Source organism: Myzus persicae, unplaced genomic scaffold (genome assembly GCF_001856785.1).
Source record: "Myzus persicae strain clone G006 unplaced genomic scaffold, MPER_G0061.0, whole genome shotgun sequence".
NCBI classification, from domain to species: domain Eukaryota; kingdom Metazoa; phylum Arthropoda; class Insecta; order Hemiptera; family Aphididae; genus Myzus; species Myzus persicae.
This window is the reverse complement of record NW_019103904.1, coordinates 77,302-92,236: the sequence shown is the minus strand read 5'-3', so window position 1 is coordinate 92,236 and position 14,935 is coordinate 77,302. Positions and strand designations below refer to the sequence as shown.

The 14,935-nt window shown below is 32.2% G+C and overlaps 1 protein-coding gene across 2 annotated transcripts in view; it reads right to left on the bottom strand.

Moving 5' to 3' along the window:
• Positions 1-14,935, bottom strand: part of LOC111036133 (protein eyes shut) — a 47,198-nt gene that overhangs the window by 8,299 nt on the left and 23,964 nt on the right. For both annotated transcript variants that reach the window (XM_022318037.1, XM_022318036.1), the window contains exons 8-16: positions 13,545-14,460; positions 12,731-12,940; positions 12,438-12,541; positions 12,130-12,349; positions 11,904-12,055; positions 10,933-11,069; positions 10,332-10,742; positions 8,975-9,218; positions 5,431-5,813 (exon numbers count right to left, since the gene is read on the bottom strand). In XM_022318037.1, coding sequence (XP_022173729.1) covers positions 5,431-5,813; positions 8,975-9,218; positions 10,332-10,742; positions 10,933-11,069; positions 11,904-12,055; positions 12,130-12,349; positions 12,438-12,541; positions 12,731-12,940; positions 13,545-14,460 — 2,777 coding nt within the window. The remainder of the gene's footprint in view (positions 1-5,430; positions 5,814-8,974; positions 9,219-10,331; positions 10,743-10,932; positions 11,070-11,903; positions 12,056-12,129; positions 12,350-12,437; positions 12,542-12,730; positions 12,941-13,544; positions 14,461-14,935) is intronic.

Below are 14,935 nucleotides of genomic sequence, written 5' to 3'. Positions count from 1 at the left end.
CATAAAGTGACGCCAAGAAAACAACATACAAAATTGTAAAAGGTAAACCGATAGGTACATTTATTGCTCCGTTCAGAATCTAATAAATAAAAATAAACGAGTGTAAAAAAATAACAAAAACTATTTGGTAATAATACAATTACCATGATTTATGAGTTAGAAAATGTATTCAAATGTTTTTTACTAGCTATGCATTTTGAAAATTAGGTAACTATACCTATCTACTTGTTGAATTAATATTCCATGACATTAACGTGATTTTAAATGCCTATACATATAGCTTAAAATAATTTAAAATTTGTTTAACTAATATATATTTTATTAAATTGTAATTAATGTTTTTTAAATAGTATAAATAATACTTATATAGATATAAGCCGATTTTTTTTTAATTCCGGTAAATGAACCTTGTACAATTATTGTATTTGATTTTCAAACCTAGGTATTAAAATTTTTTAAAAAAAGCTGGTAAGTGGATGTCGCTCTGCTGTATGGTAGGTTACAAGTGGGTAACTGTAATAGATAATATTACATTTGAATTCAATAATATAAAATCATTGTACACGAAAAACGATTCTAAGCGAAGACGGTCAGTTTATAATATTACTTGGGATATTTGATGATATTATTGTGATTAAATCAATTAATTAATTTTACTAATGGGCATTAGTACTACAGTAAATAAAATTAATTTTCGCCAAAAAAAATTACATTTGAAAAGTCATTGTGTGTGTACAATATAACAATGTACCTACTCCAAAAATAAAAGTACCGACGAATAATATTTTAAAATTGCAATAAAATAACTAAAATGCTTGGGTTAAATAGGTAATTTCGTCCAAATTTGAACTTAAAATAACTATAAAAATACCGTGTTAACTGTTATTATATTTTTCAAATTTTTTGGTAACAGAATTAAATATTTTTGTACAAAATTGTTTTAAATTGTTGATTCTTAGCTATAAAAGTTGATAAATGTATAAATATTTAAATACAAAATAATTTGTAAATTTTCATTTTGTTAAAACAAATATTGTACAAACAATTGTGACTTTGTAGTTTAATATTTTTCAACTGCAAATTGTAACAATATATTAGGTACCTATTAGGAGCCTTGTATTAAAATTTCAAGATATTTGACCCAACGAATAAAATTTTATTGACATTAATAGAATAAAAATGTAAACAATTCTGAAACTGAAAATGCCCGTAAACAGCTCAAAACAAATCAAAATATTTTTTGTGTATAGAAAATGCTAATATAAATATTCAATGAACATTTAATGTATCTTCTGTAATTTTTTTAAGAGTTACACCAAAAACTAAAATCGGTTTTGTTGAAAACCGATTTTGAGTAAAAATTTCCGTTTTTTCTTAATTTATTTTTTTGGTGTTTCCCGGCGTTTTTAAAAACTATTGGGAATTTTAAATCTTGACATTGCGAATGCACCAGCTAGATTCACTTTCCCTCAGGTAAAGTTACCTAAATGGAATCAAGAAGCACTATTTCGACTATTTATCTTGACACGGATACAAAAAATAATTTTAAAAACACTTCATTGTAAAATCAATAGGTACATTCATCGCTAATCTCAGAGTCTAAGAGTGATCAAGTATCCGCTCAGCTGAACAGTAGATTTTGATTTCACCTCGTCATTGATAAATATACAACTGTAATAGATGTTTAATGTGTTAAATATTGTGTTAGATTTTCATACCTCAAGAATAAAAAAAGTGGTCAAGTATATCGGCTCTGCTGTTTAGTAAGTAGCAAGTTTATCTCGTCATTGAGTAGGTAAATCACTGTAAAAAATGTGTCAAATTGAATGATGACATTTCAATGATAAATAATCGCATTCCTACGGGCTCAGAAAAACGATTTAGAGTGAATACGGTGCAGTGTCAGCCTATATAATTACTAGGGATAATGTAGTATAATATAATATAATATTCATATAGGTTGTAAAATGTATTGTTTCAAATTGAATCAATAAATAAATATTTCATTTTTTATTAACCTAAGACAGCCGTAGGTTGAATTAATTTTGAAAATAACATAAGATTTGTCATATTTTTAAATATTATAATAGTATCTATTATTTGTATTATATATTATTGTTATTCAGTTGTGAGTCAATACCAAATCACCGTGGTAAGTGTAGAACGGTGTGAATAGGTCCGTGGTATAAATAAGCAATTGCTTAAATATGTTTAAATATAAAATATAAAATATAATTAAAATTATTTAATATTTAGAAAATTATCATATACATTTAGTGAAAATGTCTAGTCTATATTAATTTAAAATTACAACAAAAAGATTTAAATTGATTAAAGTGAATTTCGGCATGTATTTTTTGGTTGTAGATAAGCTAGATCTATTTTTTTAAATTAATATAATAATATTTGGATGGGCGGAATGAAATATTTTGAATTGAGTTTTCCATCCAAACGTTTCACGAAAACATGTAACTAACACAGAATCACAGTCATTAAATTGTTATAATATTATACCTATTTTCATGGAAAAGAATCAATAAGGTAAATCATTTTTATATAGGAAACCAATTAGTACACTTTATTATGACCTCTGAACCAATTCCAGAATTCTTGCCCTTCTGCGTAAAAAAAATATACGTCTTTATCGACAATCCTTTTGTAAAAGCAATTTACCTAACTATCCAATTATACGTCTTACAGTAGTAATAATGAATTAATAACTTACACATTTACAAATAAATAGTTTTTTTCAAACACATTTTTTAACACTAAAATTATTCTAGTAAATGGGACTATTTTATTATTTTCCCAGTAAAAATATTAATTGAATAAGGTAACATTAAAGGACAGAGTAGGTATAATAATGTCACAAAACGTATTTTTGAATACAATGATACAGTGATACCTCCTGCAGTCCAACTTAAATAATGGATAATATATGACTTGATTATTCAATACCTAAATACTTAAAAATTCAAGGCAAAGATATGTGGTTGTTACATAGGGGTTTTATAGACTTCAACGTTTTAATATTAATTGCTCCAGACATTTGTTTTTATTATTCCGTCGGCTATTGATATATACTATAAACTATAAAGTGTGGAAGAATAAAACAATAAAATATTAAATAATAAACACTGTAGGTAACTGAAACATTTTTTTTACAAAATAAATATAATTATAATTTTTTTGAAAAAATGATTTACTGCCAGTTTAATATACTTCTAAGTGAAATTATCAATTATTGTTTTATTTGAAGATATACCTAATCGTCAAAAATGTATGTTATATAATATATATATATATCAATTTTTGATTTTTCTGGTTTTATACATGTTCAGCCCTTTTGTATGAATAAGTTAGTATTTTTAAATTTAATATGTGAAAACAAAAGTATATTAGGATGCGCTTTATTGAATTGTGAGTTATGTTTTAAATGAAACGATTCGCTACAGTTAGCTGTTTGTTCTGATAGTATTAAACGATGCCCAAATTTCAGATTAAATGTTGATGTTTCATACATTTTATTATCACGGAATTGTTTAGCTTGTCATCATCAATCTAATAAATCAATTTAATTTTAACTACATGGGCCGGCGGAATCAATTTACAAAAAAGTTTGGTGGAGAGATAGCAGGTGCAATCGATAAGAAACTTATCGGTACAAATCTAAAAAGGTCATTTCGATGAAATCGATATACGCCTGTTGTGGTCTTTTAACCTATAAGTATACTTTTGTTCAATATTTGGCACTTTTGCGTTATAAATATTTACTTTTAAGCAATTATATTGGTGGGATACACGCGTCACTCAAAAATGAAAATTTTTAACAATCGTGGTGGTGGTGCCATGAAATGTGTTTGCTAGCTAAGATAGCGAAAAACTTAACGGGACCTTATAATACTAATACTAATTCAGTTTATATTTTTTTTTCGGGGATGGAAAACGTTTTTAAAAACATTTTTTAACAAAAATAACTCGAAAAAGAAAAACAACTGAAAAAGATAACAAAAAGATACCAACAACCGAAAAAATATTTAAATTAAATTAAAAACAAAAACGAAAATAAATTATTCTACGATAAACAAAAATAATAATAATTCTGTTATCGAAAAATTGAAAAATGCAATAATTGCATATTAAACTTTTGAGTTAAAGGATTATTTTTGTTTTTTAATCTTGAACTAACTCTGTGCTTCAAATTAACAATGCTCTTTTAAAATTTAAGGAATTTTTAATTTTTAATTTTCATATAAATTAATAATTTGGTATTATAATTTAAATTTAAATACTATGAATAATCAATTTCAACTTTGAAGTACTATATATTGAGCATTTATTATAATAAGAACTTTTTAACAAAAACAAAATTATAAAAAACAACCTTTTAAAAATGTTCAATAAAATTGTTTTCCATCCCTGGTTTTTTTTTAAATAAGTGTTAGTTGTAGCCCGTTAGTTTATAATACCTAATACCTATACACTACAAAACTATACATATGACATATTAATATGTATATGAACAGTGTCTGTTGTCCTAAAAGTTACTAAAAAGTAAAGTTAAGATTTTTATACTTTAATTAAATGTTTTTTTTTAAACATATTTGACATTTGGATGTATTATTCCTATAAGCATGCAAACAATATTATTACTATAGATTTCTTGTTTATTATTATATTATTTAGTATTATTGAACCAAGGTATCTGAAATACTGTTTATACTGTTTTCATTTCTAGAACGTGTGTATGCAATATTATAGTACCTATTGTTCTTTATGGTTTATTATTGTTGTCATTATTTATGATAATACAACATGTTTATAGTATACAGGAATTCCAAATTCCAAGATAAAAAGCTGGTAATTGGATGTCGCTCTGCTGTACATTAGGTGCCTAGAAAGTAGCTGTAGTGGATGGTATTAAATTTGAATTTAATGATATCATATCATTGTATACAAAAAACGATTCTGAGGGGAAACAGTATGTTAGGATATTTTTAATTGTTATTACTTATTATTAACACGGTAGCAGGCAAGTTAAATTAATATTATAAATAATATTATTCTTACATTAACAGTGATCTGAAAAAATATTACATAAACTTATTTAAAATTGGGCTGTTTTGGAACCGAATTATAAATGACAAACGTTATTCTTTACGTTGATGTGAAATTTTGTCCAAATTTGAACTTAAAATGTCTGTAAAAAAAACACTGTATTTACATATTTTTTAGATTTTTTAGTTATGGAACCTTGTTTTAAATGTTCAATCCTTAACTATAAAAATTGAACATTTTATAAATTTTTAACTACAAAATCATTGTGGGGTGTACCCATATTACCACCCCAACCATCCACTCACAGTGCGACAAATTGTCAAAATTGACATTGTATATTTTACTTGTAACAATATTGTTTTGGATCATTACCTCGGACAGAGATCCTCAATTCCAGCACACCACCGTACAGTGACAAGCACATGAACTTCTTACGTGCTGCGTCATGTCTGACGAAAAACACTATGCCGTGTTCCCCGGAAGGTTTGATCTCGAGTTCGACGCTGAACTGCTGCATGTTGAGCTCCGCAGCCGCGGACACGGACAGAAAAGACCGCTTGCCCAGAAACCGGACGTCGGACAGCCGTTCTTCCCGACCACAGTGTTTACCGGTCCGGCCTGCCGGACAGTCGCACTCGTATCCCGTACCCACCGGCACGCACGTAGACCCTTCCGAGCAGTTGTGTCGGTTCGCGTCACAGGCATTGTAACGGTGAGAGCACACCGGACCGTACCACCCATCGTCGCACACGCACCTGCAAGAACATAGCCAAATATTATAAGTCTCTATAATTAGCCGCAATAATCAATTACTGCTGTCTTGGTACTACCACGATAATAATAATGTCAACTATCTAGAGTGGCGATAGTGATGTGGTACTAGAATGTTACTTCCGTGATGATGTTAACTATCATCATTTGCCTATAGTTTAGCCATTTAACTTTGAAGTTTATTTTTCTATTCAAAAATTAAATACTCGTCAAAAAAATGATAGGTGTTTCTGTATTTTATGTATGTAATATGCGTTCAAATAAATGAGCGGTGTTAAACTCGTAGAATTTAGAGTTTTTTGTGTAGTCCACTATCGCCTAGTTGTTCGTAACGATTCTACACATATGGGCCGAGAATTTTGGGATGGGTTAGATGGTTACGATAACACTTTATGTGTACTTTATATGTACCTACTTTGCCAAATCCCTTTTTCTTGTTTCACCCTGATTTTCCCGATCCATAGTTCCTTTTCATTTTCTACCTTCTCAAAAATATATGGTTTAAATGCACCATAAACGACACTTGTCAAACACACTAGTGTGCGGAAATTAAATATTTTAAAAATAGGAATGTAAATTTAAAAACTATCATCTATAAAACAAAATTCCATTGGAATATAGTTTAGGTCGTGAATCATTAATTCTTTTGCCACCCACATCAGTGTTACACTGTCAGGACTTAGGAAGGGCAGTAGTAAATGCGCACTAATGCACTTTCAAAACTTAACGTAGGTATCAACTTTTAAAATATTTTTAGATCTTATTGTTATTGTTATTAAATATTAATATTATGTACTGATGTTTTCACCACTTACATATTTCAAAATCTGATTATTTTTTATACTTAAATGCAGAGACGTATTCAGAAATTTGGCGTCCGGAAGTTAATGTTTTACCCCCCCCCCCCCTCTCCACCATACAAATTGTTTTACTTTTTCCATCTATCAAGCGCGTCGCGGAGCTTATTAATTTAGTTAACCACCCGTAATAATAACGTGCATGTCACCTTATCCTTTCGGGCGCATTATATGTTCTCATTGTTATCATTATTAATTAATCATACATTAAAATGTGTTTATGTATTATCCACTAATTACAAAACAATAAATATTTACAGTTTACCTACATTATTTTTTGTGAGTTTTAGAGGAACTATACTCATCGAGTATCATCATCATTATCTGTAAATCTTATCTATAGCTCCGTGGTGCTAGCTGGTATTACAATCTTAGAATACTATTAATAAAAAAAAAATACAGTCAATTTACAGAATTGTTCATTAACAGAAGACATGAAGACGGAAATGGTGTGACGTCGAATTCAAATAAACAACATACACCCATAATCCATATATATATGTAATATAGTAGTTATATGTGGACATGTGGTATAAGTATTTACATTACGAGCGTGACTTGCGATAAGGCAAATAATCTCCGTCGATCGATGACCACACCACCTGTGAGACAGTCACACACATCTTTGAATCTTTCCTCCTTGTACCCGTGACATCATACCTGTGTGTACGTTCTAAGAGTATCGGCCAATTATAAATCATTATCATAATTCATAATATAAAAACCACGTCAGCAAAATCGGCCTAATATCGGCAGATATCTTTTCAGACGAACATCAAGGCGGTCAATCGCTAGTAAGTGCCTATTTTCGGCCGTGCGCTCTTTGGGGTGGCACGCAACAAGCTAGTTTTTTGGTTATGTTTTTGATATATCTTGTTTCACACTGTAGCCGGTACCCTTATGTATATTTATATTAATTATTATTATTTCAGCCGCCGCGGTAACCACCTTATCGGGATCAGAGTCGCGCTGTGTGTTTCTATATAACCATTAAGTTCCGGGATTATGACCACCCCGACACGAATTATGTAGTTCTTCTTATTATTAGTAACGGGGTGCCGAAAACCTCGTCGTTCCATAATTATTTGAGTATATATATCGTTTTCTTTGTCACATTTTTTCTTTCTGATCGAGTTTTAAGTCAGGTTAGCTTTCTAGGCACCAATTAAATATTACCATAAATAAAAACCGTACTCACTATTTTCCAGAACCAAGATTTTTTATTTATTACCAACTGCCTACTATTACTGATCCACTGTGTTCTTATTAATATTAGTATAAAAAAAATAAAACGGCATTCCGACTTATACTAGGCCTATCATATGCCAAATGTACTTATAGGTACCGATTTTTGTCACAACTATCCTACTAATCGAATAAAACTTCTGAAAAAATATATGAATTCGTCATGACTGATGAAGTATATGAAGTTAACTTACAAATGACTTTCCCACTTTTTAGGTATTGAACTCTAAGAGTAAATGAAGATGTCAGTAGATGAAGAGTACCTTCATAATTTATTTTTAATTTTGAATACTTATTAATAATTTTATAATGTTAATATCTTACAGCATTTATACTATCATAATTTATTAAAAAATGTAAGACCATTTTTTTTATAATTAAGCTTCATGAAAAATTCAAATATGTTTTAGAAATCTCATCGAATAAATAGGTTATGTAGGTAATAAATTGGCAAAATATTGATACTTAAAAAAAAGAATCATTAATATTTATGTTGTTGATTATTGAGTATTGACATATGCGTGCACATTCTGGAGCCCTCCACTATTTCTTTTACTGTTACTGTGGCACACACTTTTGAAAAATATGTATAAAATAATAATGATTACATGCTACGCGCACGAAATGTTGACACGCATGTACTTATACAATTTTCTACATTCAATATTGAATGCCTTAAAAAATGGTCGATACCGAATTCTGATAAGAACCATAAAAGCTAAAAAAAATTAAAGTTGAACAATCTCTATATTATGTGACCTAGGCACCAGGTGGTAATTGAAAAAGTTATTAGAAATATTAAATATAATTTATTGGAATATTAAATGAGTTAGGTACTATTAAAAAATAAATACATTTTTTAAATTTATCACTGAACGTCGAACGTTGGCTTTTTAATGTTTTTCACAAACTTGTTCCTGTTTAATGAAACATCATACTGAAAAACTGTTTAATGTAGTAAAGATTTAATCTTTTATAGATAGGTCGATGTCACATTAATAATAATACTACTATAAAATGTAAGTAGATTTTTAAACACTCACGCCAACGAAGAACCATGCTGAATGCACGCACCATTGTGTTGGCATATATTGTTTCGATAACACTCGTTAGTTGAACACTGGGACACAGACCTGCCGGTGTTTACTGTGGAATATGCACGAGACAGACTCAATGGGACAGTCACGTGGCCGGCCTTCAGCTTCACCTCGCTCATGCATCCAACGAATCCAGTGTGCAGAGGCAGGTCGTGTGGTAAGTCGGCCATTCCTGGAGACTCGTGGCCGCCTAGGATGGTAAATAGATAAAATAAACAATTAACATGTTTTTGACACAACATATGGTCCATATGAATCAATAGTGAGATAAGATATTTAAAAATATATCAACAATCATTTTGTTTATAGTGGAATTATGAAAATTAATAGAAATAGGTTAAGAAGTAAATAAAACGTTCTCTCTATAAATGCCAAGTGCTATCATGGTAGAAACAAGTTTTGCCTGTAAAATAATTCTGTATTTGTGCACAAATAAAATAAACAGCTTGAAAAAACATGCATTCGCATCTTATTCTAAAATTATTATTAATGGTGGAAATAATATATAATAACATTATGTAAATCGGGTTGCAGTCTTAGAACTGGTGCATATATTATAGATGCCACTAGGACACGGCCCTTATAGTTACTATTAGATATTTAGATACTAGATCTGTTGTAATTACTGGGAATCAGTAACTTTTTATTAAAAAATGTATTTTTTTCATCTTGTTATTTTAATTGTGTGTTTTTATACGTTATGTTGCTTCCTCGGTTTCTTGTGTAAATGTGTAATAATAAATAATGTCATAATAATAATGTGTACAAGGCAAATCAAATTCTGAAATATATCACTATAAATTATCCATACGTTTCCTAAACATGTAAAATTTGTAGCTTATAATAAGTTTTATAAGTATCATTACTCTTAAGTCTTAATTAAGATAGTTGATAACTTTCAAGTCATAAATAACAAAATTTAACGTTGTATACATTTTTAGCTAAAAAATAAATAATAATTGGCAAATGTTCGTGATTTTTAATGAATTTTTTCAAACTTCAAACTTCAAATGCATATAAATAAAATTGTGCCTGTGTATTTTTGATATTTTTATAGAGGTATAAGACTAACATATATGAAATATTGTATTACATTTTCAAGCTATTTGACTGAGCAAAATATTATTAACCGTCAATAATTGTAAAAAAGTAAAACAAAGCTCATTATCTCATGCTTAAAAATAACTCGAAAAGAGTCAAAATATTTATAAGTTATAAATTATAACACTTGATCATGTATAGAAAATGGAAAAATAAACATTTGGTTAAAATATGTAATAATAATATGCAGTGCTGAGATTACCTAGATATAAGACGGGTTTGGTATTAAGTTGAGAGAGGCGGCCAATCGATTGACCGGTGACGTTCTGGAAGTTGTCCACCATGAGCCACGCGGTTTTTCCATCTCGGCCCAATTTCACGATATGCGCCCTTTTCGGTTGAAAGTTTATCGGTTTTGGTGTAAAAATTCTTCTGGCGCCGGCCCCGAGATTCCACGTGAGTACAATGTATCCTTTGATAAAACTCAGAGCTACGTGATCTGTGGACGCATCGTGACCAATGTACATCATCAGAGCGATTTGGTCCATAAAATTTGGCACGAAATGCATCGATAGCTCGAAACTTTGATGGATCTCAGCCGGTATTGAGTATGCGGCGAACGACGAAAGCCCACTGACGCTGCCCGGGAAAAACGGCTCTCCAATCTCGAGATCTATGTACAGGCATCATAGTCTTTGAATTATTATTAGATATTATGCTCGGCAGTCGGTGATCAAAAACTGACAACTTTTTTATAAATTTATTTATGATATTATTTAACTATAGAGATGTACACAAATGTATAAATATTAAATGTATATTTAACAACCAATGAAAAATCATATTCGCTACTAGCTACTTACCATGCTCACAATACATTCCATGTTTTCCAAGCGGGCACAAACAAATGAATCCACTTCCGGGGTAAATCACACAAGTGGCACCAAATTTGCACGGGTTGTTTTCGCACACTGACCGCTCGCAATTCTTCCCGACAAACCTTTTAACCAGTGAATATATAATTTATCATTATTAGTCGACTGTTTGGTATAGGTAGATATAGTGTGTTACATAGGAATCCCGAACCTGCCCATAACTAGGTAATGTTAACGATATATAGTTAAAATACCACAATATGAAAATAGCAATATGAAACAGTTGATAAAAAATTAAAAGTTATAACCATTAACCACTACCACATTATATATTTATATGACTTTGACGTGATGTATCGATAATACAAACATTTATCTTATTAGGCTATGATAGTATTTTAATCGTAGACGTTATGTATGACAATAAAATATTACTAATTTATAATGTTTTAAAATGTGTTTGACTAAAAGCAATTCTAGATCTTCGTCGTTTAAAGCTTAATATTAACAGTTTGGAGTTATTATTATTATTGTCGACAATGGTGCAGATCTATATTATGTATATTTATGTATTGCAGATGCAATACCTAATTTAAGCGGCCCTGGTGGATGCTGGTAAACCGTAGGATGCGTAAAGCTGTATTTGGATATAGGTAAGTATATATACTTGAAATTTGTCTCATATTTCTGTGGAACAAACTCAGACCATTTAAAAATTGCAGCTATAAATAAAAGTTGATTGGTTTTCTTGTTTGCCGTATCAAATCGTTTAAAGACAATATTATTGTATACTGTTATTGTTCCAAATTCACAGCAACATCAGGTTAAAAGACATAATTTATTTCTATAGATAGACTAGGCAATCATTCATACTATTTTAAGTAGTTTTCGACAATTTGTCAACATCACACACCTCCACACCAACTATACACTTATGTACTAGTATTAAATATACGTACCCTGAAGGACACAGACAATTCCACGAGTCTCCAAACTCTACACATGTAGCATAGCTCTGGCAAGGACTGGACAAACATGTCAGCGAAGCGCATTCGATTACGCCATACCCATCGGTGGCGTTTTCGTATACATTGTGAACGACTTCGTCAATCTGTAGGTAAATCATTTTATTATAACAATAACTTTTGAAAGTCAAACATTGCAGATCGTTTGGACCGCGCTTACTTGTAGGCGCGATATGCAACCAGTAATTCCTACTGCGACCGGAAGTTCTGCCGTGGCGTTTTGACCGACCGGGAGACCTCCTAAGTATAACAGCGCCACTTTTTTCGCCTTCTCCGGCGTCGTATCTGCTGCCTGTTCACCGCTCATGGCCAGCGTTTCGTTGACCCTAAGTGACGCCTTGCAGTGGTCTGACATGGAATGTGACATGGCGTGCTCCAATCTAAATAGACGAACAAAAATAATATATTGGTCAACATTACTCGTCTTATTGGTTAGCGTTTCAATTTGTCTAGGCATTTTCTACTTACGCGGCTGTGAGCAGCAGGCGATGACCGGTATTCACCCGGTATCTGGTTTCACTAAATAACATCGTTTGTACTCCACACGAGAATTGAAACTTCAATAAGCCATCCTGTAATCAATATTATGTATAACGTTATAATTATTTGATTTGCAGACACTTCCACCATCGACTATTGCAATTTGCAACCTCCACGAGATAAAATAATAGTGTTTTATTTTTAATTTCATATATTTTTTTCCATAATAATATGCACTGCGATTTGCAATAGTTATTTATTTACTAACTGTTATCACTTACCTGTAAATAAAGACACATGTACATGTGTGTGGTGACTTGTGCGTAAAACAAAATTCCATTCGGCGCCAGTGTTCGTATTTCCATTGATATCTCGGCACCAGAACGGTTCGAAAGTCGATGGCTGAGAAACGACTGTCCTGTGAACGCAGATACCTTGATATCGATTTTCTCACCGCATATTTCACCTTTCCATCCAAACGTACATTTGCACTGAAAAGAGTACCAGTAAGTTTAAATGTGAAGATCTGTAGTTTAAGTATTATATTTATAGTGCCGAAATGTACATGCAGGCAGTCACCAGGAATATATTCACAGCTCACTGGTGTCATCTCAGTCAAGCCACTTTGTCGATAGGAAAACACAAATTAGGGGTATAAAAAAGTAACGTCGATGTTAATTTTTCTATTCGTGATTCTTTTAATAATATCATAAAGTATGAATATTTAAAAAAATATACAATTTGACGTTTATCGTACCTATATACTATATAATGACATATTTTGTGACATTTACCAACAACATGGGTGAAAAACTGGAAATTATTGGTTTTATTTACAATAGATAATCTTACGGACGACTTTTTTTAAAGCATCGTCGTTATGTTTGACTAAAAGTAGTGAACTGTAAAATTGACGAAAATGAATATAAACGGAACGCGTAGAAAACGAGTAGCCCACTTAATCTAAATCGAAACAATTTTGTTTTTTGTATAACTGCATGCAAAATTTGGTCACGGGACTAAAAAAATACTTTTTCCCGATATTTCCATAGTGCATATTATATAATTAAAAACCATTTTAAAACAAATTCTCACCTTGTGTCCCGTTTTCGATTTTTCGCACCGCCCGCCGTTCAAGCACAACACATTAGCACAACTCCGGTCCAAGGCACTCAGACCACGATCGGTTACCGGTACCGCGAAGCTGGTAAAGTTGTAATCAAAGTCCGTGGACATTTCGTCGTAGAACGCGGTGAACGAAGTACCAGCGTCTCGGTCGGTGGCGACGGATTGTCGATAATTTATCGTCGATCTGGAGACCTGCGCTGCGGCTGTGGTGGTGGTGGTCATCGATTTTGCTCTATCCACGGAGGCGACGGTTTCGTCTGTCAAGACGCTGGTGACCGGTCGACTGGCCACTGCCGCAGTGGCCGTAGTGGTCGACCTCCGATTTGCCGTGTTCGTGGGCGCATCGTATTCATAAGAGTTGGTCGCGCCGTCGTAGTCAGCGGTCACGGTGTCTGAGTCGGGGATACCGTAGGATAACGACGTCCGACCGATGGCCGATCGGGTCGCGTCGGCTAACTGTGTCGCGGTCGTGTCATACTCGTCGTCGTCGCCCGAGTCAGTGTAGGCTGTATACGGCTGCAGCTCGGGTGTCAGTTCGGTGGATGTGGCTGCTGGTTGACGGTCTGCCGCGTTTGTGGTCCCGGCCACGAATATACTGAAGTAACCGGGGCCGTCAGACGGTGACGTTGTCGTCCCAAACGTCGTCTCGAACGACAGTGGGTATTCACCGTCCACCTGAGTGGCCGGAGCGGTGATTGTCACGGCGGAAGCGGCAGTTGTTTCCTCGGCATCGCTCGTCGTGTAATACGGCACCACGATGCCAGTGCAATTGGCCATGTGGTCGTCCAGGAAAGTGCACTCGCATGACTGGCCGGTCAGGCCTTTCGGACAAGTGCATGTGTATCCGTCCACACCGTCCACACATGTTCCGCCGTTGTCGCACCTTCAATCAAGCAAATAATTTAAGCCCTTTTCACACAATAATAGTCACGATACTGTATATTATCAAGCATACAAAATATTTTTTAAATATTGTGATTAACCTATATAGTTCATAGTTTTACACTTTTACTTTTAGTACCAAAACAGCTAACTCGATATGATACACTGTTTATAGTACATACACTAGAAAATGTATATTATAAGGTACCTACAATTTTGCAGCAACATGATTAACAGTGATAAATCTGACACGTTTTGTTTTTATAAAGTTGATTTATACAAGTAAAAAACAAATATTTAAAACACCACTCATAAATATTGTTAAATTTCTGTATTCTAATAAATATTGCGGAAAAAAGGACATATTTGAGTATTATACAAAACTACCTACTCGCTAAAACGATTCCTTTAATACTGGCTAAAGTATACTTTTTATAATTTACATGGACTTAGAAACTAGTTTGCACAATAATTGG